A 25,980-nucleotide genomic window follows, 5' to 3' on the forward strand; every position below is an offset into this window, starting at 1 on the left:
TGCAATCATTAGAAAATGGGCTATATATAAAGTTTGATATGTGAATCTATATAAAGTTTTTGAAAACAATACTAGTGTTTGGATCTGTGTAAGCAAAGGTCATTTGGACACCATGGTCTATATGCAAATTGTTTTAAAAACATTTAGAAAAATATATTTTATATTGTAAAAATAACCTATTTAAAACTATTATGGTTGGACTGATTTTATAATACATTGTTGTAAAGTCTATTAAATAGATAACAGTACCTTTAACATCCAGTCTTGCTAATGACCTGACGTTATCAACAGAGAATATATATGTGCCAGTGTCATCCAAGGTCAAGCCGGAGATGGTAAGACTGTGTACCCGTCCTTGTGCAGTCATACGTAAGCGGTTGTTGGTTTTGAGGACATGCCCATCCTTTTGCCATACTCCTTCAACATTGCTGTGTGACAGCTCCACCTCAAAGGAAGCTGTCTCTCGTTCGATAGTCTGGATGTCAGTAAGACCTTTCCGAATCTTGATTTTTCGTGCTGCAATACAAGCACAGGTCAATAAGTAAACAAAAAAAAACAAAAAAACAGCAACAAAATAAATAAAACTATTGTGGTGATGAATCAAGAAATATCAGAATTGCATAGAAAAGAAAGAGAAAAATTAAAGCAAGACAACAACATACAACAGTTGTTGAATTAGTTGACTCGGTTTTGTCTGTTTGGTATTAGCAATACAATAAATCCTGCCTTCGATCAGCTCTGTGCCAACTTTTTTTATGTATTTCGACACAGACAGACAGGCATTCCCCGTGGAAAAGAGGGGTTTATTTTAGAGAGTTGGTGACACCACCCTAGATTTTGAAGGCCAGGGCATAAATTTAGCTGCAATGAAAACAGATCCATATTCATAGTTGGTGCCAGGAACAGCCAAAGCACAGACTTTCTCTCATCACTTGCTCATTTATACACCACGGCTTCATCGTCTTGAGCTATCCTGAAAGCAGTGTATTACTGGTAATTAATTGCTTGCTTTCTAAAGTGCGTATTAATTTTATCATAGGAAGTTATGTTAGGGGATTGATTGACTGAAAATCTAGTTTGATGAGGAAGGGCTGATATATCAAAGGCAAATGAAATTTGTTATGAGTACAGCCACACATAACTTTTATCTCCCCTCATATCTGTGTTTCGCAGGCAACTAAAAGGAATTAAAAGGTTACCCAGCAAGGACCTTCCACCAGCTTATGATCCAGTTCTCATTTGACATGCTTAATTGAATTATCATAGCTCTTCTGATCTAATGTCAATACAGAAAGCTGTGCCCAGAGACTCAGTAAATAGTCTGTGAGTCACCTGTTTGCTGTCGTCAAACCATGGAGTGAGTGTCACTAAAGTAGCTTGCCTCTTGCTCGCATTACTCATGGTCACTTGATTCAGTTTGTTTGGGACAACAACATTGCTACGGGCTGCATTAATGGGCCGTCACTGTAAAGAAACTCTAACAAAGCACATAGTGAGAAATATAGCGGCAAATGTAGACTCACGTTCCACACTGAGCTTGGCTTGTGTGCGATCATGAAGTGTTTCACAGCTGTACGTTCCTCGGTCTAAAAGGGTTAGTTTGTGAATTGTGAGAGAACGTTTTCGACCACTCTGCCTTAAGGTGAATTTGGACCCTGGATGAATAACCACTCCTTGTCTCATCCACTGGACCTCTGCAGTCTCTGTGCTGACCTCCACCTCAAGTGTTGCCTCTCCAAACTCCTCTGCAACCACTGGGTCCATGCTCTTTGTGAACAGCACCTGTGCCTCTGAATTAGAAGAGGTTATTAGGTAAAATCTTGTGGTGCATATGGAATACTGTTTCTGGGTGCAAGCCACTACTCATTGAGAAAATATTCATTTATGACCACTTTTCAGTCATATGACACATTAGAGTAAATTTTATGTAAAATCATGGTGTACACAACAGTCTCTGGACCTACTGCAGTCACAGACACCATTATTTTCACAATTTCTAAAAATCACTTTCTGGTCATCGGATATTAGGCATGGATATAAATATTGCGATCAAGATTTTCGAAAGTATTACATCGCTTTGGAAATGTTTATTACTGTTTGAGTCTTCCTATTCAGTTTGATATAGCGCTTAGACCTGGAAACCGCTTCACATGACATCACACTTAACAAGCGGATAGCTGTTTTAACGCTTTTTAAAGCTATTTATATTTGACAACCAAAAAGCAAAAGTCAATAGCCATGTTTCCATTCACCTATTTTTATGCAAATGTTGGAATATTGCCTAAAAATGGTTATTGGAAATGGCAAGATTAGCATAAATTTGAAAATCTGTTTTAAAAGCTTTTGTGCATAACTGATTAAAATAAAACTTTTTTTCCGATAAGAATAACATTTGCCAAATAAATTCCAGAATGAACGTTAAAAAAGCAATGTGATTTGATGAAATATAGTGTGATGGAATGGCATTAATAGACAAACACGCAGACTACATTGCACAATATCTGAAATGTTGTTTTGGTCATTTTAAATCCCTTAGCCAAAGTCTGTCATCAAAATGTTTTGGTATTATAGCCTCCCAAAACTGTCTTAAAGGTGCTGTATGTAAGTTTTTAACTCTTCTAAAGCATTAAAAATACTGCAATATGTTTCAGAAACTTAGGAAACGTGCCAAGTGAACATTCTTGTTTATCTGACAAAGAATGCTGAAGTCAGTTTTTCTGCTTTGAAAATGTGTTTTCCGTGCCGGAATGCTGTCTTTGTTTTTTGTTTTTTTAACCCACCCAATGCCAGTTTAGCCAATTATATTTAGCACCGGGGGTTGCCTTGGTGAAAAACTACGTATTCCATTAATTCATTCAGAAAGGCTCTCAAAGCATGCGTCCGTGACCAAAATGCGACCTCCGGTGGACAGTAGCAGACTCCGAAATGGGACAGATTTAGTTCCACATTAGGTTATTAATTAGCAAATGCTATAAATATTACAAATTTAACATTAGATGAGCAGGATACATTGTAACCGCTGGTCCTAACAACACACTTCATGACGAGATATGCAGTGATAAGCAATTTGGCTGTTTGCACCAGACGAAACACGACAGAAATTTAGATATAGCCATTCAGAAGCACAGAAAATGCACTTACTCATGAAATGGTAAGGTTTATAATCTATTTAATATTAAACCTCTTTAACATTATTAAATATAGATGCTGAATCACCCATGTCTATAGTTCTAAAGTTCAATTTCAAATCGTTTATTTTATTTTCAAGATCCGAGGTAAACTATCTGCTGCTGCTTTTAGTACATGGCTATAAAAGTCATTTAAAATGGCATTCAAACTCGCATTGTTAGCATTTAACACTGAATAAAGCACATGAGCTGTACCTGAGGTGATCATTGTCATAGTTTTCTGTTGTTAAATATTCATTCATTCATTTTCTTGTCGGCTTAGTCCCTTTATTAATCTGGGGTCGCCACAGCGTAATGAACCGCCAATTTATCCAGCAAGTTTTTACGCAGCGGATGTCCTTCCAGCCGCAACCCATCTCTGGGAAACATCCACACATACACACACACTACGGACAATTTAGCCTACCCAATTCACCTGTACTGCATGTCTTTGGACTGTAGGGGAAACCAAAGTACTCGGAGGAAACCCACGCGAACGCAGGGAGAACATGTAAACTCCACACAGATGCCACACAACTCCACACAATGCCAACTGAGCCGAGGATCGAACCAGTGACCCAGCCACCGTCTTGCTGTGAGGCGAACGTGCTATCCACTGCGCCACTGCATCACCTATTATTAAATATATTATTCTAATATATCAATTCAAGGTGTTGGTTATGACAAAAATTCCTTTTAATATGGAAAATATTGCTTCTATCAGGTGCAGTTGCTTTTATATAGAACATGGTTTAAATGACCCTCAGTCCTCAATCTAGCAACCAGCGCCTTGCATTTGTTTTGATCCAGGAGTGCAATACCTAGTTCAACCACTGGGTGTCAAACTTACATACTGCATCTTTAAGTGGCCTCACGCTTCCAAAAACATTGCATTTTGTCTTCTGAAGCACAAGTAATTTTTTTTAGAAAAGAATAAAATGCCCACCATGGCATCTCCTACTGCAGCAAATTCCATATGTTGCAAATTCCAAGTGCTATGTTTAGTGCCAGTTTATCAGAAAGTTCTCTTCAATTCAATAGATGAATACTCCAGTTTTGCATTTAGTCTAATTCACGTTCTTGGATAGACACATAGCTAATGCTTGGAGTGTAACTCCCTGTTCTACATTGCTATGTGCTGTAGTAACACTTGCCTCTGTCAGTTAAGAGTGGAATTCTAACTGGAGAAGCTGTTAAGCACAAGCCATCATAAGCACCTTTTCAACAATTCAGGCATGCCTGAAAGGGTCATTATTAAACTCAAACATGTTGACATGGCATTAAAGACCTGTGCAAGTACCATTTTGTAGAAAATGTTTTTTATGACCCCCCCTAAAGCTAACTGAATTAATTTGTAAGGAAATGAAAATCAAGTAAGGCTGTGAAATAATGATGAATGATGTTCTACCTTGGACCTGAAGGAGAGCTCTGGAAATCACACCTTCAGCCTCAGCTGTCAATGAGCAGCTATCTGAGACTTGACAGTTTTTGATATGCAGCATATGGCATAATCCGTTGCTGGAGATGTTGAACTTCTCATTTGATGAAATATGTTGGCCATTCTTAAACCAGGATAGCTTCGCATCCTCTGGAGACACCACACACTTAAATGTTGCGTCTTCTCCTTCCATTACAGTCATGTTGTGTAGCTCTGCAACAAACTCCACAATACGAGGTACTTGAAATATAAAAGGAAGATGGTGTTAAATTAATATGATTAATTTCAGGATAAACTTACGCAACTTGACATGTCCTTTGGTAACCTTTAACTTACTATTGACCATTACAGTAGCTGATGTCCTTTCATCTTTGGATTCACAAGCATATTCTCCTGCATCATCTTCTGTGATGTTATGTATTGTCAAACTTCTCACTCGACCCTCAGCTCTGATCGTGAAATGTCTGCTTGCTGCAATCTCTTGACTATCTTTCAGCCACTGAACATCTCCTTTTGACTTGTACAGTTCACATTTTAAAACCACATTGCTACCTTTGAGTCCCGCTATGTTTTCCAGTGGCTTGGAGAATTTCACCTTCATTGCTGATTCATAAACAATATAGACAACATTGTAATACAACCCTGTACAAGCTATCAACTTATTACTGCAGATAGATATTTGTGCAATTGTAAAATATGTATTTGTGTTTTCTCTGGTCTTACCTTTGACGTGGACACTGAAGTGCATCTCGTCAGTTCCCAAGTGACATGTATACTCACCACTATCCCCTCTCTTGAGTGGGTTAATGGTAAGGTAGTGGGTGTTTCCATCACTTGTTGTGTTGAACCGATCGCCTCTGATTAAATCACGACCTCTCTGCCATTTAATTGGGGCGTTGACTCTGTTGACTGTGGCACGTAGTGTCAAACTGTCTTCTTCATAGGCTGAAATGTTTGTTTTTTCATCTTTTTTGATAAATTTGAAGGGAAGATCTATGGAAATAATTGATATTTACACATAATATGTCAATTACTACAAGTGAAATAGTATTTATTTGCTATCCTGCTCATCAATTTACCTTGAACTGTTAGCATGGTTATCATTTTGTCATCAGTTGCATCACAGAGATACTCCCCAGAGTCAGATGTCTGAAGTCCAGATATCACAAGCTTCCTCATTGTGTCACTGCTTTCAATGTGTGTGCGTGAATCCTGCTTTAGTAAACGTCCATTGCAGTACCACTGGACAACAGCATTTACTCGAGACACCTCACACTCAAGGGAAAGCTCATCTCCTGTCAGTAATATGCAGTGTTTTGGCTTCTGTGTATTTCCAACAATGGACACTGGAGCTTCTGAGCAAAAAGAATAAATTATTTTTCCATACTATCAGTAAAGACAGTGCAAAAATAGTATTTAATAGTGCAACAGCTTGTCCCTAAAGTAGTATATTCAAAGGTACATTTCTTACATGGACACAGTCAGACATCCCAGGTCTCCTGGAAGTTCCGGGAGTATCCCGCAAATGCATATAGACTCACGGATGCCCGCAAATGAATGATAATCTCCCGAAAATCGTGCGTCTCCCACCCAGTCCTTAAATACGTCGCACACCCCTCTCCATCGCGTCCCTCCCAGCTCTTCAGCTACATCGCGCGCAACTCACCCCCACCGCTCTTCAGGTACGTCCCACGCACATGCCCCCATTCAGATACGTCACTCACCATCACCCCCCACAAACCCCCACTCTCCCGCAAATCAACTCTGTCTCCCCCGGGAATTACTTTACCCAACTTGGGATGTCTGCAAAGTTATACTTTATCTATACCTAATTGTTCTATAAATGGGTATATACTGTAGTTGTTTTTAGGACAGTGTACTTTTAAAAGTACTTCCAATGACAAGCATTAGTTAGACAAGTGCAAACATGTTTTTCACTGTGTACATTGACTTTTAAATAGTAGTACCTTCTACAGTAACACTGAAGACAACTTTGTCATCTTGTGCATCGCAAATGTACTCTCCGGAGTCTCTCAACTCAGCATTTAGGACAATCAGAGATCTGAATGCCCCTTCTTCTTCACAGGTGAAATGCTCATTTCCATCAATCTTCTCATTGTCTTTTAGCCAATTGACCACGCCATTTGCTCTTGAGATCTCACATTTTAACACAATGGCATCAGATACCATAAACTGGCGTTTTGTTTCTATGTCAGCTTTCCGCAGAATTTTCAGTGGTGGATCTGGAAGAAAGAGGCTTGAATTTTAACTGGTTGTAGTAATGGGTTCAACAAAACAATTTCAATCTACTTATCATTTAATTGTACCTTTGATTTTTACTAAAAAATCCATGACATCATCTCTGGCATCACAGACATATTGCCCTGCATCCTCAAAGTCTGCGGAGTGAATGGTTAACTGACGATTTGTGCCGTCCTCTGTGATAGTTACGTTGCTATTCTCCTCAATCTCATCTCCATCCTTCTTCCAGCTAACTTCAGCATTTGGTCGACACACTTCACACTCAAGGACCACAATCTCACCAACAAGTTTCTCTACTCCATAGGCCATTTTCCTTGGCCGAATAAATCTGACTGGTGGCTCTGCACAAATAAATTGTCAGTGAAATTGAGAACCCAGAAATATTTTTTTAGATGAATGTTTAAACAGAGTCTTTGACACACCTGCAATATTTACAAAGAAGGTCACCGAGTCATCAGTGGTGTCACATACATATTCTGCAGAGTCCTTGACGGTAGGTTTTGGGATGATAAGTCTCCTATAGACACCATCAACTTCCAGAATTAGGCTGTCACTCTCTTCCACTTCAAGACCATCTCGATACCAGCGTACAGTGGCATTAGGTCTAGAGATTTCACAGCTCAGGACCATCCTTTCAGAGGTCTGCTGGCAAAGTTCCATTTGGGACTGACTTGGAGAAACTATACGTACCGGTGGTTCTATAGGGAGACATACCATAAAAGTCAACATCAGTGTTGCCTGATTTACATTCTTAAAGCATATTCCTTCCATTTATTGCACATAATTCATGCAAATCTTTGTGCATGGTTTTCTAATGTAAAGTGGCTTTGTAATCCTAAATACTATTTTTTAGGTCTAGTCACAAATCTTTATTTTTTACTTTTTAAAATTAAATAGCGACAAAACTGAAGCCTTTCTCATTGGGACTAAAAGTGTTTTGGATAAAGCTGATAATTTCACAGTGGATATTGATAATAGCACAATTCTTCCTTCTGTGCAGGTAGAGTTTGGGTGTCATCTTTGATAGCACACTCTCATTTGAAGGTCACATCAATAATATTACGCATACTGCATATTTCCACTTGCATAATATCACTTACTTCACTACTGTAATGCACTTCTACTGGGCTTCCTTCTAAACTTCTCCATAAACTCCAACTGATTCAGAACCATGCAGCTCGTGTCATCTCTAGGATCTCTCGAGCATGTCACACCGCTTCTTTATCAGCTTCACTGGTTTCCAGTTGATTTTAAAATATTACTTCTATCTTTCAAGGCACTTCTTAATCTTGCTCCTCAACACTGAACTTATATTTATATTCCTTTTTGCACTCTTGGATCAGCCAGCTTTTTCTCCCTGGTACCATCTCGCACTCGATTAAGCACAATGCGAGACATCTTTTAGCTCTATGGCTACGAAGGAACTTGCTTCCCTTTGATCTAAGGAGCAGTGATAGTCTTGACATTTCGTCTAAAGACCCATTTTTTAAGCAGGTTTTCATTTAACTATTTTTTTTAGCATTTTTTTAAATCAGGTTATTTCATATTCACAATGTGTATTTATACTTGTTTGGTCAATGCTTGTTTGGTAATGTTTTATTATTGGTTTTAATTTGTCCTAGCATGGCTGTTGATGCTTATTGTAAGGCAACCTTGGGTGTCTAGAAATGCGCTATTTACAAATAAAATGAATTATTATTATTAATTATTTTTCATCATGCAATATGCCATCGATCTGAATTCAATACCTTTTATGTTCAGATTGAAAAATATAGAATCATCAGCTGTGTCACAGACATATTCTCCAGAGTCCTCAATACCACTGTGCAGAATTTTTAGCCGTCTGTATGGACCTTCTGTCTTAAGCTTGATGTTTTCACTCTCTTGTAGTTTCTGTCCATCCTTGAACCATGTCACCTTTCCGTTTGGTCGTGAAAGTTCACAGCTGAGAACAATTTCTTCAGGAACATGGCGATCAAGGTGTACATCTTCCTTGGGATATACAATCATAACTGGAGGTTCTGTAAAGCAAAATAAATTAAACCTTGTAAATGTAATTTTATCAGATTTGTTGTGTTGTGAGCGTGTCTATACTCACCTCTTACGTTAACTTTAAATACTAAAGCACTATCTCCAGCACGACAGGTATATGTCCCAGAATCTGAGAGATGAGCTGAGAGTATGATCAGCCTTCGAATGTCGTTTTCCACCTCAATGAGGACGTTGCTAGTGGATTTAAGCTCTACTCCATCCTTATACCATTGTGCAGTAGCATCTGACCTAGACACTTGACAATGAAGGAGTATATTGTCTTGTTCCACAATATTTCTGTGCAGATCATCTTCTGGTATGTAGGCAAATGTTACCGGAGGTGCTGCAATGAGAAGGAAATTATCTCTTTTTTTATTTTTGTTACGCTGCTTTCACTCTGCTACACAAAAGTGACACGTTAAGCATGCAGTTCAAGCTCTGATGAAGATTGCTTGGGCAGCCTGTAGAACTCTCTCCACTCTAAAAGCCAAATGAAATAAAAGTACATGAGAATACAGTTAATAAAAGCTTAATGAGAATGAAGTGCTGTTAAGCACAGATTATATTGGTTACAAGGCATGCTTGCCCAGCGTGAATGGTTTCTTCAACAAGAAAGAGAACCAAGATGCTGGTTAAATAGCATTTAAGGATGGCAGTAATTGGTGAAAAATTGCACACAAACTTGTAAAGCTTCAAAAATGTTCCTGCATTAGGGAAATGGTTAAGGAGCCCATAAAAGCAGCAGAATGGATCTGTCGAAAGGTAGAGAAGAATGCTTTCACCCAATGGAAACTGAACTCTACAAAGTGATGTATTTGTTAGTTATATAACATAATACGTTGGATAAGGTTTATATGTCACCTTTAACTTCCACAAAAAATTCGCTGATATCATCAGCAGAATTACAACTGTAAAACCCAGAGTGGGATACATTTGCCGATTGGATAACCAGTGTCCTCATCGTGTGCTGTGATTGGATGTAAACCCCTGATTGAGGTAGAAGCCGTAATCCATCCTTGTACCATTGGACCAGGGCTGTTGGATAAGATATCTCACATTGGAGAATGATTGGCCCGCCTGCTTCAATGCACTTGTTCTTCTCAATCTCAGGAACAGCTGAGAACATCACTGGTGGAGCTAAGAGGATTTTTTGTTCAGTCAAAATTCAAAGAATTACCCAAAAAAGTATTTCTAATATGTCCAAATAGATTATGAAAAATAATGAAATATTAAAAGATTAAAGAAAGATTAAAATTTACTTAAGACTAATGAATGAGACACTACGGATTCTGTGTGTAATACAAAAAAATATTTCTTGTCATTCAATGCTGTTGTTCTGAAGTATACACTTCTGAACATTAATGAGTATGCTTAAATTAGGTGATATAGTGTAATCTATACAATACAGTGATATTGTATAGTTATAAGTAATTTGAAAGAAACCTGTCTTTTTTTACTGTTATTGTGTCAGCAGAAATGGTGAGGAAATTAAAATAATGTTTAAAGGAATGGGGCTTTGATTATTTGGGTATGGATGTTTACTTTGTTAAAATATGATTAGGGCAAACAGCATTTAGTGGATGAAGCGTTATTTGACACATTGTTAGTGGTTTTGAGAAAAAGTATGTAGACTCAAAATCACCTGCAACATCCACCTTGAATGCTATGAGATCATCCACAGCCTCACAGCTGTACACGCCTGAGTGTTTGAGCTCAGCTGAATGGATGATCATTTTCCTCATAGTGCCCTCTGATTGGATGTCAAGTCCACTCTGTTGTTGGAGTTCGACTCCATCTTTGAGCCAGGAAACTTGGGCAGTAGGGTCTGAGATTTCACATTGAAGTATAATGGGACAACCTGCTTCAATAAACTTGTTTCTTGCAATTTCTGGGAGTGCTGAGAACCTAACAGGATGAGCTATGAAAATTTGGAAAGTGTTAAAAAGCGCTGGAAATTATTGACATTAATTTGTAAACAAAAACAAACAAACAAAAAATAAACACAAGTAAGATTAATCTACAAATATATTAGTGGGAGTATTTGCTCAGGTACCAAGAGGGGAGAGAAGAAGGGTTTCAATGAGTGGTAATAATTGTTATAGAGAAGTAACCTTTTAAAAGGAGCTATTAGAAATGAAAGAAATTTATAAGGGTCATAAAACAATACACTGCAGATTAAAAATTGTATTATCTGATAATTATAATAGTGTTGTGAAAATCACCTTGGTCATCCACCTTGAATGATACGGTATCACCTTGAACATGACAGGTGTAGTTTCCAGTATCAGACAGTTTTGCTGATTCAACTTTTATTTTCCGTGTATTTTCATCTTTTTGGAAATTGAGCTCAGGGTTTGGGGCCAGCTCTCTACCATCTTTGCACCAGAGCACCTCAGAGGTTGCATCTGATAGCTCACATTTCAGAACAATTGGTGAGTCTACTTCGGTGGACTTGTTCTTCTCCACTTCTGAAATTGGAATGAACTTCAGTGATGGAGCTACAGAGTCGTGAATGGCATAGAGAAGGAACCTTATTGATTTATTTGACAATGACTGGCTATTATGTGCATGTTTGATGGTAAGTTAACATGCCAAGCAGCTTTAGAAGAATAAAGAATCAAATATTTGTGGTCTACATTTGAATAACCACAATATATGGTTAGCAAGGAGATTTAAACACATCTCAAGTGGTGTCTTCGTGAAAAATAAAAATCTAATCACCTTTGATTTCCACATGGAATGTGATGGCATCATCATTCATCTGGCATCTGTATGTTCCGCTGTGACATAATTCAGCAGCTTGCACAGAGAGTGTTCTTATCCCTTCCTCAGACCCAATGACAATACCATCTTGAGGAAGCACCTCATTTCCATCTTTGTACCACCAGACTTGCGCGTCAGGATCTGAGACTTCACATTGCAGTTTAAAGGGTCGTCCTGACTCAATGCATTTATTCCGTTGAACCTCATCGATCGTGGAGAACATCACAGGTGGAGCTACACACAATTTTGTACAAACACATTTACTTATGTCGATTTATGAAACATGCATATTGTCAATTTTTAGTTATTCTTAAAACTTCATCCTCAAGAATGGGACAAAATATTGACAGACATTTAGTATTTTACCAAAGAGTCCATTTGGACATTAAATGGTTTAAGAGTGTACCGGAAGTTAACTGTAATGGTCAATATAACCATATAACAAAGCCAAAAATAAACATACTCAGACATGAGAATATAAGATGAAATATTAGTAGCGCAAGAGTAATGGACAACATAAAAAAAAAAATCACAGATATTTAACAGACAAAAAACATGAACAACGAATATCAGACAAACATACGTAAATTTAATTTAGTTGCCAGGTTTGTTAGTGATGTGATTTCCTATCACTTAAAAAAATTATAATATTAGTTGTAGTTGTAATAAATGTGCAACAAGATAATCGAAGTTAACAATTGCTGTAAAATGGTTACTTGAACATTCTTTAGACTGTTAATGCCAGTTGTCCAGGTACTGTTTTAAAAATAATTTTGAACTTTAAAGTACAAAAGGGAAAGGTCAATGAAAAACCTTATCTTAAATAAGAATATATCTACTGTAATGTTCCTCAGTGTTGACATTAGCCCCTATTAGTCTGGCATTTATCTAAACAACAGATACAACAGAGTTAGTGACAATTGCATGATTGAAGTGGTTAGTTTGGTAATCGGATGGATTGAGCTGGCGTAGATGACTGATGAATCACCTGGTAGGTCCACTGCAAACTGGACTGGGACATCATCTGTCTCAGAAGCGCTTTCTTCAGAGTGAGATGGCTCATCTGTTTTAACAAGAGCTCCAATAGTCTCCTCAGATTGGGTGATTGTGTCACATTGTGGGAGCTCCTCAACTTCCTTGTACCAGCACACCTCTGCCATTGTGCTCGATACATCAGGTTGTGGGAATTTAGCAATGTCTGTTTCATCATTTGACTCACTCCATTCAGTCTCACGAATAGTTGAAGTTTGCAAGGATGTAGCTAAGGGGTTTAATTTAATATGTTTTAATGTGAGCAGATAAGTTTACCTAAACAGATAAACAAGCTTTATAATTAACATGTAACATGCATGCCAAGAAAGTTTTTTTGGTTTGCTTGTGTTTGCTTCATAGCAGTGAGAAATATTTGTTTATACTGCAATAAATTTATGGGTATACGCTACTTTATCGATATATTTTTTTATTAAATTGTTATTTTAGTATAATTATCTCCATTAATGTATCATTTTGTTTATTTAAAAATTTTTTAATAATGCTTGATTGATTAAAACTGATTATGTAGCAGTGTGGAGTTAAACTAGTTTAAAATCACCTTTGACATCCACCTTAAATATTATGTCATCGTCCTGGGTCTTGAAGCTTTCTACCCTTGATTGACTCAAGTCTGTCACTGGAATGTTCAGTCTTTGTAAATCTTCCTCCTGTTCAACCACATGTTCATTTTCAGAGCAGAATTGTATTCCATCCTTGTACCAGTGGACTTGAGAACCATCTTCAATGGGTCTTACAACTTCAGTTTCAAGTGGTTGTGTAAATAATTCTGCTTTATGACCCACTTCTTCAGTTTTGAGGGGACAAAGCATGTTTTATAGTCAGTTATCTATCAAGAGTGTAAGTGCGAATACATTGGATTGACTAGGGCACAGAACATTTAAGCAAAAGCCAGACATGGTTAGTTGCTTTTGTTCATTAATTCTGTTAAATATATAGTCTTAAATCACCTTTCACGTCCTCTTGACATGCAAGAAATTCGTCCTTGGTAACAGTCTGATATGTTCCTTCTGAACACATCTCTGATGAATGGATTATCTCTTTCTTTGTTGTAGGTTTATTGAAAGTCATGGTTTTCTCATCCATTTGGACTGTTAAAGGTTTTTCTTGGGTTGTGTAGTCTGAGTTCTCAGTTAGCAGTATACTGGAACGGTCTGCAACAATGGGCAAGCTCTCATCCTTTCCACAAATTGATGTAAAATTTGTCCTTGAAGCTAGGGATATTTCAGGTTATACGAAAAGAGACATGTATTACAGTTATGACACATTACATTGTATATGTTGTTTCCTAGGCTAAATAGACTACTAACGTGTTTATAGAATTACTTTTTTAAGCTTGTATCAAAATGGCATTCTGCTAGAAGTTAGATTCAATGAAAAAACAGCATTTTTTAGTCTGATGATCTTTGTTAATATTTTGTGATGGGATTTTATTGTGGAGTACTTAAGAAAATGCAGTTACACTGTAGAACAGGGCTGTTTTGTTTCTATGTCTTTGTAAGTTGAAGTTTTTCAGATTCAGTAAATGGTTCCAAATAGAGAAGAATGACATTAAATGGTTGTTAGGTGATACATGTCAATGGTTTATATTTTGCTCTCATCATTGCTTGCAGAATGATGGAGCTAACTATTTAAATCACCTTCAACATCCACCTTAAAAGCTATGTCATCTTGATCCATGCCACTCTCTTCTGTTGCGATGGGATTTGAGTCGCCGCCTTCAGAAATTGAAGTATTTGTCTGGTTCGTTATCTGCAGCTGTAGTTGTTGCTGAAGATGTGGTTGTAGGTGGAACTCTGGTTGCAGTTGTGGATGTAGCTGTGGTTGTAGAATTGGTTGTATTTGTGCTTGTTGCATTAGTTGTGGCATTTGTTGTAGTTGTGATTGTAGAACTTGTTGTATCTGTGGTTGCAGCTCTGATTGTGGCACAGATTGTTGTTGTGGTTGTAGCATTGGCTGTATTTGTGGTTGTAGCATTGGTTGTATCTGTGGTTGCAGCATTGGCTGCAGCTGTTGTTGTGGAATTGACTGCAACTGTGGTTGGGTCATTGGTTGTATCCCTGGCTGTTCCAGTGATTGTAGCTGTTGCTGTAGCTTTGGTAATGACGGTGGTTCCTCTTTAGTCAACCTGAAAGTTGTGGGAATTGACACTGGAGTCTCCCACTGGATCTTTTCTCCAGATCTTTCTGCTGTTATTTTGTTGTTCTCTTTTTCAGATATAATCTCAGCCTCAGTTCCTGGTGTTCTCGGAAACTCTTCTATAGTTGAGTGGTTTACAGAAAGAGAAGTTGAAGTACTTTTGTGTCTTCATAGTCAGAAAAGCTTTTCAAGATGTAATTTTGTTTACTTGTTATTTAAGAGTATTTCAAGATTGTAAAGTACAAGAGATGACCATGTCACATATTGGTCTAAAAACAAGTCAAACAGTGGTTAAAACACACATTAAAAACAAAACATGATTACGCAAGAAGTCAGATCACCAACTTCAGTCACTCAATCATTCATTCTATTTTTCAGAGCTCTATATTTCAAGCACCTCAATTGTGATGATGATTCTGAATGACACATGAACAAGATGACTCAAGCAAATGTTGACGGTGAACTGTATAAGTTGAAATTAAATGTGCTTCAATGAAGAATGAAGACATGTGAGTCTACAAAATGAGTTAGTTTAGAAGACTTGCAGACCAACTGATGTTGGATAAAGACATTATAGCATGGGTTAGTTTTGGGAGCTTTTTTGGGTAGGTAACCAAGATGCAGGGAACCAACATCTCCAGGAAGAACCACTGGATAATTAAAACGTCCTTGTTAGTGGCACAGAGGCACTGGGTTAAATGCTTGAGTTGAGGTAGCATTATATCACCTTTTGTATCCAAAGTGCACTGGACAGAGTCATCATAGATCTCACCACTGAACACCTCATAGTGAGACAGCTCTGCTGTTAGAAAAGCCACAAAGAAAACAATAACTGACTTGCTTCAGCCATGACAGTGCTCCAAATACAGAATGGCGTACAAATAAGTGGCAAACCACCTTGGTCCATTTCAAACTGGATGGGATCCTCTGGTGTCTTTGGGCATTTTACTTTAACAAGAGATGTCTCGGGTGAGTGGATGATTAAAGCTCCTCTTGATGCATCTAAGTGAACTTCATGTTTAGATTCAGGATCAAAATCAGAATTAGATTCTAATTCAGGTTCGGGTTTTGATTGAGGAAGCATGACCTTCTCTTCTTTTGTCTGGCTGACATATGGAGCAGGGTCTGAGATCTCATAAGGTAGAACAACGGATTCCATTTCTTCAACGAATTTGGTCTTCTGAACTTCAGGATCAGCCAAAATGGTCGGTGACACTACAGGTGACCATTGACAGAGGAATGCTTTATTCAGTGTAAATGACTAATTTTCTATACTTATAAAGACAGAACTAATTATGGCCGATGAAGCCAATGACATGTACCCAGTAACATTTTCAGAATACATTCAGAATAAAAGAAGAATAAAAAGCTACATAGAGCACACAGCTGTTAGTCGTCACACAAAAAACATTAAGTAGATTAGAAGCAAATATTTAAAAATCACCTTGGTCTTGTACATTAAACTGGAAGACATCACCCGTTCTCACATAGTCGTACCATCCAGATTTAGAGGGCTGTGCTGTCTTGACAGCTAACGTCCTCCTGGTACACTCCGATTTGATATGAGGCTGACTTTTTGAGACGAGCTCTACACCATCCTTGTAACAACACACCTTGGCATTTGGCTCTGAGATCTCACCATACAAATCAGTGGAGTTGTCTGCTTCAATCAGCCGGTTCTTCACAGTATCTGGTAATGCTGAGAACATCACCGGTGGGTCTAAAGATGATCCGTTCATTATTAAAGAATATACAGAATTAATAGCCTTTATTTTAAAGTTATCTAGACTGCCTATGTGTGATTTCTCAGACCATCTGCCAAGAAGCAAGTTAAATAAAATAATGCACAACATGTAACATTTGTATCAAATCTCTGCCCATAAGTTGGATGCAATGGTGAGAGGCATGTCCATAACAGCAATGCTAAAAGACGCAGACAACAAGAAAAGCTTGATTGTTAGTTTGCTTCTAGTTTTGCAAATGTGTTACTGGATGTACAGGTTTCTCAAAAAGTCACAAATCACCTTTGATATCCACAGTGAACTGGACAGAGTCGTCTGATGTTTCACAGCGGTACAATCCAGAATGTCTTGGCTCAGCTGGATTGACTATCAGAGTCCTTGCTTCTCCCTCTGACTGAACATCCAAACCAGTCTCAGGCTGAAGCTGTGTGTCATTGTGGAACCAGCTGACGTGGACTGCCGGGTCTGATACCTTACAGCAGAGTTCAAAGTGGCCACCAGCTTCGGTGCATATATTCTTCCCAGCTTCCGGTACAGCTGAGAACCTCACCGGTGCAGCTATAGATGATGGTTTATGTCAGAATCAAGAATGACAAGAAATTATCCAGAATAAAAGACCTATTGCTTTAAGATAACATTTAACGGATAAAAATAATGCAAGACCATGTCTGGAAAGATAATCTAAACTTGTAAAACAAAAGCATTTTAAAAAGCAGAACAAAATTGAGACAGGTACTGTGCAACAAAAGTAAAAACAAATCCTTGAAACAATACTTGACAAGAATTTGACAAAAGGGCAACACTGAAAGCAGTGATTGTTAGTAGCGTAATCGCAAGACAATACAGTTAATTTGTAAGTCAGGATAAAACGATTGCAAAGTCACCTCTTATCTCCACATGAAACTCGAGGACATCATCCTTTGTTGTGCAGCTGTACACACCGGCGTGAGATGGGTGTGCTGACTGAATACTGAGAGTTCTCATGCAGTCATCTGAATTGATGTCTACTCCAGATTCTACAAGATTCCCATCTTTATACCACTGGACTTGTGCAGCAGAGTCTGAAATCTCACACTGCAGAGTAATGGGGCAGCCTGCTTCAATGCACTTTCTCCGCTTAACCTCAGGGACAGCTGAGAACCTCACAGGTGGGGCTACGGATATTTTAGAGTGTTTTAGTTCTCACCTTTTCAATTTAATTAAAAAATATATTAAAACATCTGTGCTGTCTTAATTTACTTTGGCATTGGCTTGTCAGTGTTAGTTGAGTAAAAAAGTAAAATGTATTTCACTAGTAAAAATGTAAATCACCTTTAACATCCACACTGAAGTGAACAGCATCACCTCTTGTCTTGCAGCTGTACACCCCTGAGTGGTAAAATTCAGCTGACTGGACAACAAGTTCCCTCTTTGTGCCCACAGATTTGAAGTCTACTCCACTTTGTGGTAGAAGTTTCACACCATCCTTGTACCAGGAGACCTGGGCAACTGGGTCTGAGAGCTCACATTGCAGTGCTATCGTTGTACCTACTTCTATTGATTTGTTCCTCTTGCCCTCCGGAACAACTGAGAACCTCACTGGTGGGGCTATATGTGATTTGATTTAGCATTATTTGGTAAACTTTGGAGAAGTGCAAGTGCAACATTGCATTGTCAGGCTTTCTTCATATAATTTTGAATAATACTATGCAATTAAAGTTATCAATAAATACCTTTATTCTAGTGATTTACGCACGCAGAAATAACAAATAAGAACAAAAATGACTTACCCTCCACCTCCACATTAAACCTGATGACGTCATCAATAGCATCACAGCTATAAACTCCTGAGTGGGAGAATTCTGCTGATTGGATGACAATCCTCCTCATTGTTCCTTCTGATTGGATATGCAGACCTTCCATGGATTGAAGTTCAACACCATTCTTGTACCACCGAACTGGAGCCTCAGGGTCTGACAGCTCACAGTAGAGCACTATAGGGTTGCCAACCTCTACAAATTTATTTCGATCCATTTCAGAAAGTGGAGTGAACTTTACAAGTGGAGCTGTAAGACATATGAGAATAACATGACAATTAGTAATATGATGTGCTCATAAATGATTCTTAAGTGCATGAAAATCAAAGTTAAGTTTCCACCTTGTATATACAGAGCAGCAGAATCGCGAATTCCATAAGCAATGAAAGTGATCTCTGCTCCATTATCTGTGTCTCGAACCCCCCGGATGCGTAAGGACTGGTGCGTACGTGAACGCCTTATGGAGAAACGTTCATCGTCTTGAAGCTGATTTCCATTTAGGAACCAAGTGCCTATAACTGAGGCAGAGAGCTCAATGGTAAAGCAGGCATCCTGGCCCTCTGGCACTAAAGCATCTTGTAAAGGTGCCTGGATTCTTGCAACTGGAACTAAAAACATGGAATATTAAATTTGTTAGTGTTTTCTTGACATGTATTGAATGGTCAACCTCATTAAGAAACATACCAAGGTGAACTGCTCGAGGGAACTCTACATTTCCACTTCTTCCATATTTGTTGACACTGCATATCCGAAATCTGTAATCTGCCTCGCATGGAACACTGTCACCAAGAATCTCCACTGAGGTTGCAGAGTCTGTGGTCAAACATTGAAGCCACTCTTGTGAGCCAACCTCTTGTCGTTCAATAATATATCCTGAAGGTGGATTCTTTCGAGAGTCTTGTGCTGGAAACCAGGAAAGAAGAGCTGCATTTGCTCTTTCTGTGTTTATTTGTACCCCTATAGGACAGCTTGGTGGACAGTGCCTTGCCGCTGAAATTACCACAGAGGTAGAGGAGGTTAATTGAAATTAGCTATACATTCTGAATTGGAAGTGTTTGAGATTAATAGTTGTAAACACATTTTACACATTTTATTTTTACCTTTAACACGTAGCTGAGATGATGTTTTTGATCTACCAACGTAAAACATGACCAAACCAGAGTCTTGTGGTGTGGTGTTTACAAAGACCAAAATGTGGGTTCTTCCAAATGATTTGAGAATGGTCTGGTGAGTCTCTCTCAGCTCTGTTCCATCTTTGTACCAATGAATGTCCATTTCTTCTTCCTCTACTTCCACGCAGAATGCTGCATTTTCCCCCTCCAGAACGTCAACTTTTCGTGGCAGCTTTCTTACAATTGTGCCTTGAAGAGACCAAGTTTGCAGTTAAAGTCAGTTAAATTATACAGAAGCAAATGCGATTTAGCGATTGTTTTCCCTGACAGGTGATGGCAGATGCTGAAGTTTTTAGGTTTTTTTACCTTTGACTGCTACCTCAGCAATACTTCTGCCCCCATCAGCCATCTCGCAGAGATAAATCCCATCATCATCAACTCCAATATCACGAATTGTTAGTCGACGCTTTGTCCCCCACTCTTCCATCCCATATTTGGCTCCAGGCTGCAGTCGTCTGTCTTCTAAGTACCATGTGATTGGAACAGAGTCCTCAGGAACTTCACACTCAAGAACAGCCAAGTCCCTTTCCCATACTTGCAAGTCATTCAATGGTTGCTTAAATCGAACAGGTGGCTCTGTTGTTACAAAAAAAAAAAAAAAATTCCAAAGGAAAAAAAAAGTCAGTAATGAATAGAGATAAATTATCCTTAAAGAAATATGTTTGCAAAATATAAAATACCTTCCCAGTTGACAATGGCCATCATATGTTGTATTTTAGATGCTAATACGCTGGTGATCCCACCATGGAACAACCTTAGTTAGCATCACCAGAGTTATTATACCTATCAACTGTGCATTTTGCTTATGGTCTACATGACTATGTTTGTTAACCTTTAAAATAGATAATTACATTAAATGTCGCCTATGCTATTGTTGTCTAATGGAAAGAATGCATCAATAGAGCTGCCATTTTAGCATAGGGTAGTGCTCCTTTGAAACGAATTTGAGACCAAGGTGCAGTGGAGGACTGGCCATCCAGAGCCAGAGATATATACACTTATTCATATGTTATTCATATGTTACTTATAATCATAAGTTTTCCCGTTGGTCCACCCATACACAGCGCTAAAGTCCAGCATCTTTACATTGGCTTTAGTATTGACTAGTGTGGTTGAATAACTATTGTCCTGGGAGGACTGTACAAATGTGGCAGCGCTATTGATGCATACTCGGGTCCTTATGCGATATCTAGTGTATATATCTATGAATCTTTAAGACCAGCGCTAGCATATGCTAGTCTCAGTCAGGATATTCATGCATGGAATTTATACCAATTTTGTTGATATTGCTTTCTGTGACTTGACTCAATATGTTTTGTAAAATTACTTGGGTAAATTTGTTTTCCTAAAAAATCAGTTTGTGTTATATATACTGAAAAAAACTAAATAATTGGTATTTGTCTTGTTTAAAAGTATAAAAGATCTTGAAATACTGTAAATATATTAGAGAAATACAGATAATTGTATGTTTACAGAATATAGACAAAACTTTGTGGATTCAATATAAAATCCCATTATGTGTTTTCTGCCTTCATGCTGGCTTCAGAAGTCATACCTTTAGTTTAGCCTTGGTAACTTGAAACCCTTTTAGGATGTTTGGTGTTGCCTGGCTCTGATACGATATAGTCATGCAAAGCAATCAGTTTTGACTGTTTGATGGTCCATGTGAGAAATTTGAGCTTGTCTCCAGAGATTTCTATCACATGTGTGAGCCTCAGACCTTTCAAAGCCTAAGCGACTTTGCAGATATACTGTAGGACTGGATGGAATCTATTTCATGTTAATGAGTTTGGCCTTGTCAGGTCATTTTAAAGCTCCCTTGATGCATTTCCTACAACTGAATCATCATAAAACTTACTGCTTATTAGGGGACCAAATGCTTGACACATCAGACAGCAACACAATTGTATTGGACTATATAAGTGTATGCCAGTCTTGTTTTTGTATTGAACGGCAAGTTTCACATTTCAATTCAGATAACTTTACCTTTGACGATGAGGTGTACAGCACTTAGTGTTTGTCCTGCAGTGTTTGAAGCAGAACAGACATAAACTCCATTGTCCTGTTGCTTGCAGTAGAGAACTTTAAGTGTGAAGTAACCTTCTCTGTCTTCATACAATAGGTACCGTCTTCCAGACAAGATAAGTTTCCCATCTTTCCTCCATAATATTTCTGGTTTTGGCTTTCCTGTTACATAGCATCGAAACTTTGCATGTTTCCCCTCTGTCACTGCAAACATTTTTACTTTGGCTGAATTAGGTAATGGGTCATCTTTCAGCCTGGTCGCAACTTGTCTACCACTTCTTTGTTTCCCCTGATGTGCTTTCCAGTGGCCGTTAGTGTATCCATTACGGTTGCCTTCATCTTCATGTCCTGGTCCAGCATCCACTAACAGCACAGCCCCTGCCAGACTCTCTCCAAATTCATTCCTGGCCTTACACGTATACACCCCTCCATCTGGTGCTCTCGTCTTGAAAATTTTCAGCTGGAACCACCCTCCATCCTGATAGCTGATGGAGAAATGTGTGCTCTCAAAGATCTCATTCAACTTCTTACCATCCTTCTCCCACATTACTTCTGGTCTAGGGTTTCCCCACAGCTTACAGGAGAACATGGCATCTTCTCCTCGTCCAACCCTAGTTGAGAGGGGTTTGATAAGAAAGCGTGGCTTGTTTTCCTCCCGAACTTCCATCTCCTGTGCTTCACCTTCTACTTTTAAAGTGGCTGCTGCATAAGTCTCTCCAATGCAGTTCTTTGCCTTGCAGATGTATTGCCCACTGTCCTCCATTGTCACTGAAGTTATTATAAGGTTGTAGACATTTCCATCCTCAAACACCCGGTATCTGCCCTCTGGATGAATCTTCTCATTGTTTCTTTCCCATATAACGGCAGGTCTGGGATCTCCGCCGATCTGACATTTCAGAACTGCATCTGTGCCACTCTGTACAACCACAGGCCGAGGGTATGCCAGGAACCGTGGTGCTCCACCAAACACATCCATCCCTTCTCGCTTGCCAACCTCCACTCAGATTGACAGGCTACAGGCATTCAGTCTATTTATTGCTCTGGAGAATTTGGTTGTCCAGCTGTTTATCAAGTAAGTCTGAATCATAACAAAGAAAAATATGTTTAATTTAGGCTTTGATAACCTCCAGCAGCTTCATACATTTTATAATATTTTAGTCTTAGAAATAAAGGTATAAAAGCTGTCACTGTTGCACTTTCTTTTTAAAAGGTTAACATTTGGTTCATAATAGCACAATCAGTGTACAAAAAACGTACCACCTCAAAGATGGCCTTTTTTAACCTGTAGTTCTGAGAGTGTATTTAAATATGAAGGTTGTGAGAGATATTGAGGAATCAATGTAAAAAAAAAATAGGATGCATTGTGATTTAAAAACATTTTAGGACATTTTAATCTTTAAATTATTTTAACCTGGCTTGGTCATATCAAGAGTGATAGCTATAATGCTAATAAATTAGTTCTAGAACTTGTTATAAAGTTGAAAGGATAGTAGAGAATATCACAATTTTAACCATGCAGAACAATATTGTCATGATTACTTTCAGAAAAAAAAAATCCCAATAGATAATGGAACAAAAAACACATTGACAGCAAAACTGCTTTCAAAAGTACAGTCATTTAAAGCAGCAGACAAGAGAACTGTGGAATGCCTTTAAAATATACAACAATATAGTACATCACATGCACACTTATAGTAATCTTTTTAGTTCTTGTTCTTAGTGTGAACAGACCATTAGAGATGTTAAATTTCAGCTATTTCTGTCAGTTTGCTTAATGCTCCCTAAGGGTGTACTCTCACAAGGTACAGTTGCCTTGAATCATGCCGAAGCGCAGTTGTCCCCCTCCCCTCTCCCCCGATGGCCTGCACTCACACTGCATCTTTAACTATCGAACCTGATAATGCTTTAGTCATTGATGATGCGACTGTTCAATTTAAAATGAAGAGAAGCGCTCTCACTCAGCACAGTGGACATTGCTTTAGTTCTATTGTTTTATATTATTTTTAGTCGTTTGGGATGCAGTGGCACGCAGTCAAATAATTTGCAGAACAGATCCACAACTTTTGACATTCATAAATTATCATAAAAGTCCTCGTGCTGCAGGCGTTAGGAGGTTTGCTGAAGGTGCAGCAAGAGGTTTGCGTCTTTAATAAACTACGACAGTTTGCGTTTATTGAAATGTAAGAATAATCAATAAATCCATATGAAACAGTGCCCTTAAAAGTGACATTGTGTCTTCAGTTTCAGGCTCAGGCATAATTTGCATTCACACTACAAGCGTACCGTGCCAAAGCCCAACCGAACCGCGCTCTGGCACACCTCCTCCAACCAGGTTAGGGATGGCCAACTGATCCGCATCTGGGCCCGATTCGGAGCACTCAAATTTGTGAAGAAAAAAAAACGGGAAACACGCCTGGGCACTGTTCGGATAGCATAGTGTGAGTGCACTTTAAAATAGCTGCAGTGAAAGTTTGGTGTCTAACAAATTATTTAGTCCAGAGCAAATCATGATGAGTCATTAGTCATTAGCTTTAAATTAGTTGTCTATAAGCCACCTGAAGTGACCTATAATAGTAGAATCTCCTCAGAAAAACAAGAAAAAATAGGGTATAGAGGTTTAATTATAACCTCTTAATTAATTGCTGATTAAAACTGTTTGTTGACACTGCGTTTTTGTTTACTAGTAGAGTTTAATAATTTTGGCTCTCTCAATTACGAAATGATTCTTTTGAACAAAAGGACTAAATGCTTAAAACCTTCTCAGATTTTATGCTTTATGAGAAAATAGCGCAAGCCACCCATATAGATGGCGAATAGTCTTTTAGCCCTATTGCAACAGTGACCACAACACATAACTAACACAGCTGGTGCTGTATTTCAATGGGAAAGTGCTTTATATAGTATGCCCTAAATAAAGACCTGTGAGAGGGCATGTGTCAGGTATCACAAAGCGCACCACACAACACGCGTGCACATACAACACAGGTCTCACACACTCGCGCAGGACACACCCCATGGGGACCTCAGTCAAAATATTCTATGCCTCCCTTACATGCCTTGCACTAGCAAATGCACTGACAAATTTAGCTTTTAAATGTCATTGTCAAAATTGGTTTGTTTTTCATTTGATTCAAGAAGTTCTTGCTCTGTACTATTAAGCAATGTATTCCCCTGAAAACATCCTTTGTTGCACATGAGGTAATCCAAAGCATATTGGTTTACCATGTCCTCATATGAATTTTTTTATTTGTGGCTTCTCAAATTCAATCACGCTGCAAGTTTGGCCTGTGCGATCTGCAGGAGATGTTTATATGCTATGGCTAGTTTATCTGCTTTAGGATACCACAACTCATGAATCGCTAATCCTGGGAATCTATGACGCACAACTAACCCACAGAAATTGATCCGGGGATCCAAGTATCCTCTTCAAAACCTTAAACATTTTCTAGTTATTTATCATTCTTTATGTTGAAGTTTGTGCCACGCTATGAACAAGACAATAAAACAACATGCAAAACAACCTTGCAAGAATCTGCCAACAATTGAAAAGTCTTAAACACACTAATTCCCTAATTGCGTTTAAATATAGACTGAAAACTCATTGAAGATCTCATCATAAACACTGGGAATGTGGATATTTGTATTATACCACCAACTGGGATTATTGTATAACATCAGCAATCCAGTTTCCCTCAGGACTTTAAAAGGGGATTAACCTCTTGTTTGTGCTCCTAATTTAATAAGACTGACCTTTGACCTCAGGGAAACTGCTCTTTGTAACATAAACATGTCCTACCTCTGTTCGGTCCTCAGAGACAACTGTCAATATACATTCCGTTGTGACCAGCTTCTTCTGCTTCACCACCCTTCCAGCAGTATTTTGTTTTTCACCGAATAATCCTTTTCCACTTTCGTAGATTTGTTGTGGTATGTCTTCCTCATTAACATCTACTCCGTGTCACCTGTCCATTTTGCCAAGGCTCCTACGTGCCCCTTTTAAGATGTTTTTAATTTTATCAGACCGCTTTCCTTTGAATGCTCCAGCGGTCCCACAAACTCTGTGGTGTTTAGTCCTGAGACACCCCTAGTGTCATTGTTCGTAGAAGACCGTTAAATGCTTTTGCAGCTGCTGCTGTCCCCTAAAAATACTGGCAGCCTCGATGACAGCAGTGAAGATAAGTCAGGCTCTCCATTCACTTGCTTGCAGTGGCTAAAGATAGGTTAGATGGCTCGTCCTGAGCAGATTGCTTGACTTACTTGAGACCTTGCAATAAAACCTAAGGAGAAGGGCAGCAGCCTCCTGGCCTCCTGAAAACTTTCGGCATACATTTGAATGTTCACAACCTTTTGTTTGTGGCAGCAGTACCATCGTGGTCCTTCGAAGCCATCCAAAGA

At 38.5% G+C, this 25,980-nt stretch overlaps 1 protein-coding gene across 50 annotated transcripts in view; it reads right to left on the minus strand.

Moving 5' to 3' along the window:
• obsl1b (obscurin like cytoskeletal adaptor 1b) overlaps positions 1 to 25,647 on the minus strand; it is a 39,584-nt gene extending 13,937 nt beyond the window's left edge. Inside the window, exons 1-27 of one of the 50 annotated variants that reach the window (XM_073913019.1) lie at positions 25,382 to 25,647; positions 21,547 to 22,663; positions 19,867 to 20,136; positions 19,489 to 19,749; positions 19,073 to 19,378; positions 18,730 to 18,996; positions 18,362 to 18,637; positions 17,904 to 18,179; positions 17,477 to 17,746; positions 16,875 to 17,150; positions 16,295 to 16,570; positions 15,748 to 16,065; positions 15,578 to 15,649; positions 11,620 to 11,895; positions 11,121 to 11,366; positions 10,541 to 10,816; positions 8,966 to 9,241; positions 8,616 to 8,888; positions 7,290 to 7,565; positions 6,933 to 7,208; positions 6,573 to 6,848; positions 5,685 to 5,960; positions 5,329 to 5,598; positions 4,942 to 5,208; positions 4,576 to 4,845; positions 1,524 to 1,790; positions 250 to 516 (exon numbers count right to left, since the gene is read on the minus strand). In XM_073913019.1, coding sequence (XP_073769120.1) covers positions 250 to 516; positions 1,524 to 1,790; positions 4,576 to 4,845; positions 4,942 to 5,208; positions 5,329 to 5,598; positions 5,685 to 5,960; positions 6,573 to 6,848; positions 6,933 to 7,208; positions 7,290 to 7,565; positions 8,616 to 8,888; positions 8,966 to 9,241; positions 10,541 to 10,816; positions 11,121 to 11,366; positions 11,620 to 11,895; positions 15,578 to 15,649; positions 15,748 to 16,065; positions 16,295 to 16,570; positions 16,875 to 17,150; positions 17,477 to 17,746; positions 17,904 to 18,179; positions 18,362 to 18,637; positions 18,730 to 18,996; positions 19,073 to 19,378; positions 19,489 to 19,749; positions 19,867 to 20,136; positions 21,547 to 22,561 — 7,675 coding nt within the window. In that variant the 5' untranslated portion in view covers positions 22,562 to 22,663; positions 25,382 to 25,647. Of the gene's footprint in view, positions 1 to 249; positions 517 to 1,523; positions 1,791 to 4,575; positions 4,846 to 4,941; positions 5,209 to 5,328; positions 5,599 to 5,684; positions 5,961 to 6,572; positions 6,849 to 6,932; positions 7,209 to 7,289; positions 7,566 to 8,615; positions 8,889 to 8,965; positions 9,242 to 10,540; positions 10,817 to 11,120; positions 11,397 to 11,619; positions 11,896 to 15,577; positions 15,653 to 15,747; positions 16,066 to 16,294; positions 16,571 to 16,874; positions 17,151 to 17,476; positions 17,747 to 17,903; positions 18,180 to 18,361; positions 18,638 to 18,729; positions 18,997 to 19,072; positions 19,379 to 19,488; positions 19,750 to 19,866; positions 20,137 to 21,546; positions 22,664 to 25,381 lie in introns of all 50 variants that reach the window. The other 49 variants (XM_073913017.1, XM_021479074.2, XM_073913020.1 and 46 more) reach the window with 49 other exon arrangements.
• Positions 25,648 to 25,980: the final 333 nt, after the last annotated feature.

The sequence above is a fragment of the Danio rerio genome, chromosome 9 (assembly GCF_049306965.1).
Source record: "Danio rerio strain Tuebingen ecotype United States chromosome 9, GRCz12tu, whole genome shotgun sequence".
NCBI classification, from domain to species: Eukaryota; Metazoa; Chordata; class Actinopteri; order Cypriniformes; family Danionidae; genus Danio; species Danio rerio.